Source organism: Anopheles gambiae, chromosome 2 (assembly GCF_943734735.2).
Source record: "Anopheles gambiae chromosome 2, idAnoGambNW_F1_1, whole genome shotgun sequence".
NCBI lineage: Eukaryota > Metazoa > Arthropoda > Insecta > Diptera > Culicidae > Anopheles > Anopheles gambiae.
In genome coordinates this window covers 74326286-74336585 of record NC_064601.1, presented here as the reverse complement: position 1 = coordinate 74336585, position 10300 = coordinate 74326286, and the positions used below count along the sequence as shown (strand labels likewise).

The 10300-nt window shown below is 38.3% G+C and overlaps 2 protein-coding genes across 6 annotated transcripts in view; one reads left to right on the top strand and one right to left on the bottom strand.

Moving 5' to 3' along the window:
- The first annotated feature begins 682 nt into the window (after positions 1-682).
- Positions 683-1766, top strand: LOC1275710 (transmembrane protein 70 homolog, mitochondrial). The gene is made up of 2 exons (XM_314994.4): positions 683-1453; positions 1519-1766. Exons 1-2 carry the CDS (start codon positions 947-949, stop codon positions 1732-1734), a joined length of 723 nt encoding a protein of 240 aa, XP_314994.5. The 5' UTR covers positions 683-946; the 3' UTR covers positions 1735-1766.
- Positions 1767-5268: 3502 nt separating this feature from the next.
- The window catches only part of LOC1275709 (cell adhesion molecule Dscam2), a 97220-nt gene continuing 92188 nt past the window's right edge, over positions 5269-10300 (bottom strand). For all 5 annotated transcript variants that reach the window (XM_061646610.1, XM_061646613.1, XM_061646612.1 and 2 more), the window contains one exon: positions 5269-9907. In XM_061646610.1, coding sequence (XP_061502594.1) covers positions 9463-9907 — 445 coding nt within the window. In that variant the 3' untranslated portion in view covers positions 5269-9462. The remainder of the gene's footprint in view (positions 9908-10300) is intronic.

Here is a 10300-nt window from a genome sequence, read left to right as displayed (position 1 = left end):
GTTTATCCGTGCGGTTGAGAAATGACAGTTCAATACAATGGTGACATTGCGTTATGAGGAGGATATTTGAAAAAGCGGTTAAAAGAGCACATTGTCATAACAAAAGACCCGATAATTCAAGGCAAATTTCAAATATTCTTATGAAATAGCATGAAGTTAATAAAAACTGGGTTATTTTTATCAAAAAATAAGATAATTTTCCAAAAATTAATCAGGAATTGGTGATAAAATATATCATTTGACTCATTATCCGTGTTATTCGCTTATCCGGGCGAGGTCAAGTCCCGAGAAGCCCGGATGAACGGCGCTCCACTGTACTTCTCATCTCCTTCCCTTTCCCCTTCTCCTAGAACTCATACAAATGGAATTCTAGAGAGAAGTGGAGAATAGGGGAGGAATCAGCTTTTAGCTCTCTCTCAAAAAATAAGTCCAAAATTGTCTGCCTTTGGGTACCAGTTTGGGTACTGAGATAGGGCCCCATCTCAGGTCCATAGTTTTACCCATTCATCGCGTTTTGGACGTTTCGGAAGTGGTACAGGCAGTCCTTGAGCGACAACGGTTGTTGAGCCAAAAAAAAGAAAAATACATTTACACATTTACATTACACAATTTTCACAGCAAAATGCCCCCAACAGTTTGGAGAACTGTGTATTACAAGTTTAACATACATTTTTCAGATTTTTTCTATGAGAATTAAAAAAATAAAGGAGTTTCGATTTGAATAAAAACCGCTTTCTGGATGACAAAAATCCAAGACGCGACTGATTGAGTCATTCCAAAAACACTTCAGAAGCGAAGCAAAACAAATCCGCCGATCAGCTGTCACATTGACAAATAACAAAGATTATACAATTTCGGCTATTTGCGTTTCGTTGTTTGCAGCAGGTCGCCGGTAGAAGAGAGTAGTTCCATTGCTGAAATTAGTTTATCAGAAAACAACTGAAGCATGCATTCGCTCCGGTTAACGCTGCCACGAATTGTGCGCGCAATGCCTAGTTCCTCAGCGTTCCGAGCACCATTAGGCGTAATATTGAGGCAAAACTCGTGCCTGCTGCAACAGCGGCAAGATTCAGCAACATCCATGCGGATGCTATGTTCGAAAACAGCGCCACCCACCAGTGCTCAAGAGTCTGCCAAACACACCAAGGACGACAATCTGGGCGACCGAGTGTACTACGGGAGTCTCACGCCACAAATACGGGCGGTAAAGGTGTTCTCGTTGGCCACCAGCATAGGCGGCATCGTTGCGCAACCGATTTTGCTCGAACAAGCCAGCAAGGTAGGCGGTATGCCGATGATAGTGGCCGTTTGCGGGTTTGCCGGATTCTTCACCTTCGTCACACCGATACTGCTGCACTTGGTCACAAAACGATACATTACCGATCTGCACTACGATCCTTCCAAGCAGCAGTATACGGCCACAACGATAACGTTTTTCCTTCAGCGGGAAAAGGTAAGTTATGCTGCAGAGCAAATCATTCCATGTGCTTGTGATACATATTTGTTTGATCGTTTTAGACGGCTTTTAAAATTGAGGATGTTACCGTGCCGGAAGTTGGTGGTTTGTTTACGACATTTTTGGTGAAAAATAAAGCCTTCTTTGTCGATCCGCAGCTGTTTCCCGATCCTACACATTACATCAAAATAATGGGTTACGACAAACCGATCGATTTCAAGTTTGAAGAAGCTCGACAAACGAGTAACAGCGAAGAAAAGGAAAAGCAACATCGATAAGAATAAATATATCGAAACTAGTGATTATTCAATTTTATTGTTTGACATTTCTTATGATGTGCTGTTCGGCTGCAAAATAGTAAGTTTAATTATTCATCCGGGCGTAATAGAACTTTCTAGCTTCTCTTTAAATTAAATTAAACAATTGTATTAGGTATGGATAAGAATCAAAGAGAGCCGGTAGCGATCATGCAGATCCTTCCAACAGGAAATAAGCGAACAAATTGCATACAATATAGGGGAAGGTAGGTAAAGACGGACACGTTAAGGGAAATGGTAAAAATCTATCATTATCTACATTATCTTACACTCATGTTTTATCAGAAAATGTGTTGAAACTTTTTAGTTTCCATTGATTTTTGCGTTTTTTTTTCATGAATGAAAAACATGATTTTTTTCATGCAGTTTTCAAATGTTCCGTAAAACCTGATATGGGCAAGATAAACACTCAGTAGCGGATGTAACGGTAGGTGGACAAGGCGGTCGCCTGGGGCCCCCGGAAGGATGGACGTTGGGGCCCCGAGGCTGGCGAGTAATTTGAACCCCCCCCCCCTTCCCCCCTCCCCCCGTCAGCAAAAATTTTAGAGTCTGTGACTGATTATCGTAGGCCCGCCCCGACAGCATTTCAAGTTTACTGTTCAATCTCCCTACAGCAAGTTCAGTGCCAGAACCACCTCTCCCCCTCAAACACTATTTACCATTTACAGGGGGACTCAAAACGTCTTACCGCCTAGGGCCCCCGATACCCTCAATCCGCCACTGTAGACACCTATAAAAAACGTTGGAAATTGAAGAGGTTTATAGTATTTTAACCTATCCTATTGCTTTCCACATCCTGGTACGTACATAAACCATTTCTAGGCCAATTGCAACGACGGTTAATTCAGCCATGAATTAGAATTGAATTGAATCTAGAAATTGTAAGCGGCGCTTGTAATATATCGTAGAATGCATCATGTAAAGCATTAATGAAATATTACGCACTAACAGCTGACGTTGCTCCAGCTTACAGAACAACAGTCTAGAACTTCCTTTTAGGAAATTACTCCGCGAAAAGTCCACGACCCCAGTATTTTTTCAGGGACTAGTTAATAGTTTAAGCCATTTTCCATTCAACAATTGATAATTGTAATCACATAGAATTTCTCATCTATTCCTGAACGATGTTATATCAATGCCTCATCTTTTTATTGCTTAAAATTGTCCAAGTCATGACAAGATATTGGATGTCGTGAAGCGCCTCATCTGGGTTGAGCGAGTAATAACATAACGAATGGCTACTATTTTGGCCGGTGTTTCATTTCTCGCTAATTTCAATACTTTATCTAATTGCTTATTGGTTTATAGCTTCGGAATACCCTTATTTATGGTATTTTAAGAAATCTATTAATAACCAATTGATATAAGAAGTAAAATAAATCAATAAATCGGTGTCCATCTTTCCCTACAACAAAGTGTCCGTCTTTCCCGCTTTGGTGTCAGGATGTTTAAACCACCAAAGATGTTTGATGTTTAAACCAAGTAAGATTTTTATTCTCATTCTCGTTATTTCGCCAGTTTTTTCATTAATGATCACGACAACTCATGAAATAAAACTTCCGGAAATATACACAATACAAGTTGTAGAGCTTAAAATCCGCAGTAGTCAAATTAGACCCACAAGGGTGCATACAATTGACGATTTTTTTTTCGTGGATTTAAACAATTTTGCATATATTATGCCAAAAATTTTCTCAAATGTGTTGTTTAACTTTAAGCTAGTATGCAGCATTGTTGATTTTTTCGAAAATTACCTTTTTCATGCATTTATGAGAAGTGTCCGTCTTACCCGCAGTGTCCGTCTTACCCGCAGTGTCCGTCTTTACCTACCTTCCCCTAGGAGTATTATGAGTTGTTTCCGTATAAGATGGTCAACGCCTCTTAGAATATTTTCCAAGGAATAGACCCACCGAAATGTAGATTAACTATGTCAAATAGAATGTTACATCGAAGGATATAAGCTCTCGAGGGCCGCATGCGACCCGTGACCCGTAATTTGGAGACCCTTGTACTAGAAGGATATTGTCCTGAGCGACGCACCGAGCGCTCTCATTAATACCGTCAGAAACTGCAATGCTACAGAAACTTAAAGAGACTGCAGACCCCACCCATCTAGTATAAAAAGCGTCGTTTTCAGGAATTGGACAATCAACTGCGGGAGAAACTCAATAAGTGGACTTTGAACATTCATTCAGTATACAATATTGTGAAATACTGGATTCCTCGAACTTTCGTTCTGTCACAGTTCTGAATATCGTCTATGAGATCATATCCCAGATCGTATTTTACAGAATGCTCTGTATTGTTTTCGACACATTTCTTTGACAATTGTCATGGTGAGTTTGTTGGAGCTGAGTCTATCATCGATCTTTTTTTTTCTATTCTTACGTCATCAGTTACGTTACGTGAATCAATGTTAAAGCGACGTACGACACCATATATCGGAATGAACTATAGCATGTGGATCTGGTTGTTGCACGGTACCATGATCAACGTGCAGTGTAAGGTGAGAATATATGTCGGAATCGTATGAATCTGATCGGAGTCTGAGTCCGGTAAAGGGACTTATTGGGATACAGAGTATTCGTTACCGACAACAACCTAGAACAAGCATGACGTGACATGTTATGAGGATGATATGAGTATGTTAGCCTTATGTCTCACCAAGAAAGTGTTCGACAGCAACTCTCAGTTCGCTCAGGTGCAAATTATTCGCCAGCCTCGGGGCCCCAACGTCCATCTTTCCGGGAGCCCTTGTCGTTAGTACTCTGTCCATACGGCATACTATAGACTAGCGATATACGGGCCCCCAGTTTTTATGTTATAGCTTTTCAAAAAAAATACAAAACGAAAAAGCCATTTTTTATAATACTTTACACAATTTTCATAGCAAAATGGTTTTTATTCAAATGGAAACTCCTATATCTTTTTTATGGCTCATTGAAAAAATCTGAAAAATGTATTTTAGATGTGTTATATACAGTTATTAAATCTAATAGAGCCATTTTGCTGTGATTTTTTTTAAAGTACTAAAACAATGTTTTTTAGTACTGCCTAGAATAGGGAATTTAAACAAATTAATTCTGAAAAAAGGTTTAATATATTGAAAAAAATCTACGAAAAATTTCAGAGAAAGATAGCTATGGTTTACATACACATTCCAAATTTCAAGTCAATTGGATTCCTAGAATCAGAGAAATAAGTAATCAAAACCACTAAAGCATTAAGTCAAAAACTAAACTAAGTTATAAAATGCCATAAGATTATGAATTTAAGATGATAGATAATAGAAGAATGAAAAAAAGAATTTGATCTGAATCATATTGTTAAAATAGACACAATTATTTTAGTGGTAGTTTAATTTTGTTAAAATTAAAAGTAAAAGAAAACTCTTTTTTCTACAAATGTTTAATAAAAAATCAGGAGTTGTTATACATGCTAAAATACGGTAGTTACATTGTAACGAATTTCGGGTTTCGATTAATAATCGGTAGCTTAAATACAAACAATGTCTTTTTTTATTAACATATTATTTTTAAGTTCCTCGTTTCCTGTCCTTTCTGTTTGTTAAGTTTACGCACATTTGTATTCCATTTTGGAAAGTACGCGTGTGCCTTTGGTTTGACTCGTACATTTAATTTAATGCTCTCTTTCTCTATCGTTTTTTTTCATTCCTTTTTAATCGTACTCAGAGTGTGAACATGTTCCTTTTCTTATACCGTTAGAAAGTTGTTTTTTTTGTTTAATACTTGAATTTTGGATTGGAATTCTGTAGTCAATGGTTATCTACGACACTAAAAGTCTGTTAGCTGACTGATGTACTCATATCTAATGTATAGTGTTGCTTCAGTTGCCGGTTTGCTTTGTTCGAGGTGTTCTTTTGTGGAATATTTTTTGTATTTTGAATGCTTTAGCACTGACTTCATGATTGGCTACTTTCATATTATGTATCGAACATCTCAGTAATATTTCATCGTTTTTTTGTTTTGTTGGCTTTGCTCCTTCACCGAATAGCTTTGCTACGTTTGCTAGTGTTTCGTGTCTTTTCCGCGCACCCTAATTAAATCTATACTTGTTTTTTTTTCATTTCTTGTTTTAATCTTCAATCATAGCTGTTTTTATACACTTCATTCAGTAACAGAAACATTCATGCTATCAGACACAACGATGGTTTAATCTTTTACCGTCATTTTGCTCTTCTCTTTTCGGTCACACATTTATATTTATGTATATATATATCTATTTACCTACAATATACCTTACATTTTCGCACATCAGTTTCAATTGGACTCATTTGTGGATACTCGGGATGCGGCAATGAGTCTCAATATGTTTGCAGTTAATCATAATTAAAAGTTCTTAATTTCTGTTTGAGTTTTCGTTTTCATCGCGTATAATTCGTGTAGGGCAGTTTATTGTGTTTTTGTTTCAGATGTAATAATAATGCTCTGTTGACATTTCATGTGCTTGTCCATCGTTTTACTTTGCTTATGAGTACTACGAGCCCTGCTTTATCGGTTGTATTTGTTTTTTTTTTTGTTTTTTTGTTGTAAAAATTTAATTTTAATTTTGATCACCTTTTTGTTTGTTTGTTGTTTTTATTTCATGTCTTTTTTCTCATCTCTCACCTGTACTATCAGATTTCGCTTTTCTTGCTATCCTAGTCTCAATTGTACAAATTGGCCGAAAAAGATATGCCGAAACTTTTGCTGTATGGCGTGTATATTGCAAGAGTGATGTACTCACAGTGCAGAATTTGGTTCTGTCTTTGTTGTCGAGTACGCTGCTTCTGGTGTGGTGTGCACATTGAACGAGTCTTTTGTATGAAATAAAACCGAATTTGTTTATATAGTTTTCGCCGAAACAAAATCAAACGGCATTAATATTTGATGCCACTTTGAAATTTTAATTAGCAAAAATCATAATTAAAATTAAACAAATTATTTGCCAGTGCCCTTTCCTGTGTAATTCGTAACATACTTCATTAACATGGCTTAGCCTTAAAATATACATATAAAAAATTCAAACGTGTAACATAACTAGCTACCACTTAGGTTAGTGGTTTTATTCAGCTTAAATGAATGTAATTAATGAAAAAGCTGTGTACCTTTAGTAAAAATGGGTTGCAATTTTCACACTCGCTTTAAACATCTCACATCGATGTCTGATGTTTTAGTAAGCATGAGTCAACGTGTGTGTACGATTGAGTGGGAAATTGTATAATTTCCGTCCTGAGGACGACTTTATATGATAAATTGTATCGTTTTTAAATATGAGTTGTCTGTTTTGTTTTGCTTATACTTTCTTCTACATGCTGAATTGCTGTGAATAGGCTTGGTTTTGCTCATCAATAAATTCGTACAGTTCGATGTTTGGCCTTCTAACGCTTAACTACCGGATTCACACTGTTTGGCTACGATTTTTTTTTAAACTAACTGTATGCTATATAGCGGCGTATCGGTTTGTGCATGAACCTCCTTCCAAGCATCTCCATGTCGGTGAATTATGTTGTCTACCGTATGATACAGACATTAGTTCTAGTATCTAGCAGTGTATGTCTGCAACCACGACTATTTGTGACAGATAAATTCCTGATCTTCAAAAGTACGTAACATGATATTCAATAGCATCAAAAACAAAGTCAAAACATCAGTCCATACATCAGTAAAATAACAATCGGAAAGACGGAAAGCCTGAAATGCTTTTTCGCCTGTACTAACGGATTGATTCGTTTGTAGTAAAATAAAATCAAATAGCCCTTTTGGCGGATAAGAAAAAGAAAACAGTTCTCCATAAAAAAAGTCACGTAGCAAAACGATGAACTTTTAATAGTATACATTCATAATCGAGATAGTGCTTTGGGATATACTGCTGATTTTTGTTCCACATCAGTGCCTACAAGGAAACAATCATGCAAACAGATATCGCTTTGCCGCTATGTGAGTGTTTACATTTTTCTTAGTTTTTATCGGTAAAACAGTACGTCTGATGGTAGATTTTCAATGTATATTGTAAACTAGTAACCATTTCTATTATATTTGGTAGACAGCAAAAGAAAATCGTGCCTCTGTCGATCTATCGCTAGTGTGTGTGTGTGTGTGCGTACGTAATTTGCATTTCTCGGGACTACAAACTAATGTATGGATATCAGCTTTGCAAAACTGTTCCTGTCGAAAGAATCTCTGTACTGCTTGCAGTTTTATTTTTTGTTTGTTTCTTTGTTTTATTCTAGTCTATACTGCTGCTGCATAACGCCCTTTGTCTGCTAGCAAATCGCTCAAAGCCTATAGTTATCGGCCATTTTGTAAATTTGATTGTGGTATACACCGCTCTGATACCCGCTCTATCGAACAAATCCTCAGCTCCGTCCCGTGACCGCACTGCGTGGCAAGACAGCATGCGGACAGCGGATACTGGAAGCAACCTTATGTACTGTATTGCAAGCATTCGATGCACCATCGGCCGCTCATTCTGATTGCAGGAGATACGGTAAGTAAGACAAAAAGATCGACTACTCTTTTCGCTAAATGCAACAATCCCGGACCGGAGTCGGACCGGCCCAGACAGTTAAGGAACATCCAGTTGGAGCCCGTGCAAGTTGTGAGACGATTTGTTCATGTTTTTCGTGGTTCTTTCATAATTTGTATGAGTGTTTGTGTGTGTATGTGTATCCGGAACCATTCTACTTAACTGCAGACTTTAAAAGTTAAGAATGTAGTAATGAAAATTCAGTCTTTATACACAGATTACAAAATCCTTGCTGTAGTAGTGTATTTGGTTTCATACATTGCCATTGTATGCCTTTTCTTATGTTAGATTCCTTTTGTCCTGTCATTCAGAATCTGGTTCATTTGTGAAACTGTTGTCCTTTTGAAGCGTAATTCAAACGCGATCTACATTATCAAATTAAACAAAATCAAAACCCACTAAGAATAAAGTATAAAATTATTCCGACAAATATGCATCTTCATGGCGACATCTCCGACAGTTAACGGCCAATTTGATTGGGTAAAATTTAAATTTGTTTATATGCCAACAATGGAGTTAAAGCTTGCGGACTTGTAGTAGATAGGAAGGCAACCAATAAGAGCGAAGGAAGTACAGTTGGCACACTCGTGTTCAAAGCTGAAAAAAAAGTTTCGTTCCACAACATTTACCTTGTCAGGCTTTGACTGACGCACACTCGCGCACACAATGGTTACGTGAGATCTAGGTAGAATTTGCATTTTAATTTTCACTAGCTAGCCTAAGAAAAGGACGATTCTTGTGATCATTCGAATCCAGCTGCATGGTCGTTTTCCAACTTTTCAACCTCCCCTTTTAAGTTGTTGCTAGTGTATAGTGCATTTCTTCTTGTTAAGTGTATATAAAACGTTACCTACTTTTGATTGAGCATTCCACCTCGCACACTGCATATCGGTGGTAGCAACAGGAGAGAGTGAAAACGGTGACAGTTTAAAGACCTACAGAAGGTAATGGAATGATTCCACGCTCTACGTGACATAATGTTTTGTTTTGTCTTGTTTTTAGTTTTTAGTCTAACGATTATCGTCCTATCTTGTTATCTGCTACAACGTTGGCTCCGTGGGCTACTTATACACTTAAAAAGGAATACTGAGAACGATTGCCGACCTGTTGTCCTGCTTGGTTTTGATTCTTTAACCCGAGATCCGAAAGCGCTGACACAGCTTACACGGCGATCGAGTAATCGGAAGGATGTCCGGTAGCATTTCCACCACCAGTGCCACCCATGATGCTACCCACAATGCCACTGTTTCCATTGTTGTTATTGTTGCTGCTGGCGCTGTTGTTGTTGCCACTGCCACCGTTGTTGTTGTTAATGTTGTTGTTACTGCTGTTACTGTTGGACCCTCCGGTGGGTCCGGCCGCGGTGCTGTTGCTCTGATTCGGCCTCGACCAGAGTGACGATCGCATGCCCAGCTTAAGCTTCTTGATCGTATCGATGTCGCACTCGGCCTCGGACAGCTCGATCCGATCCGGTGTGCCTCCCTCGATCGGGACCTGATGGAACAGCGGGCCACCGCCCGGCGCACTACCGTCTGGCAGATGGAGCGGTGTCAGCAGTGATCGCATCGTACCCCTGGGCATGTAGATGTGGTGCGTTTGACTTTGACTATATTGGATTCACGGAACGAACGGATATTGGGGGTTGTTTTCGTTTTGATAATATGTGTGTGCGTGTGTTTAGAACGTATTCAAACGTTTCAAGTGTGACGGTTTCCGAATATTGTACATCAAAGGTGGCCAGTGCGTTAAGGTCAATGCGTTTCGTTTTTGCATTTTAAGGTTAAATTTAGTTTGTTTCATAGCCATAGCAGAAAGCATTTACAATTTTTGTTTTTTTTTTTTTGATAATACAATTTGAAGGTTTTGAGAGATGACGCAACAACAAACAGGTGATGAGTAGGCAGTAGTAGTAGTAGTAGTAGTGGTAGTAGTAGAAGTAGTGGTAGAAGTTGTAGTTGTAGTAGTTGGTATCGAAACCGAGAAGAAGGTAGAGTCGTTT

Coding starts and splice junctions, on each gene's coding strand:
- LOC1275710 (XM_314994.4), top strand. CDS start 947: ATGCATTCGCTCCGGTTAACGCTGCCACGAATTGTGCGCGCAATGCCT. Junction 1,454..1,518: donor TTTTCCTTCAGCGGGAAAAG/GTAAGTTATGCT, acceptor TGATCGTTTTAG/ACGGCTTTTAAAATTGAGGA.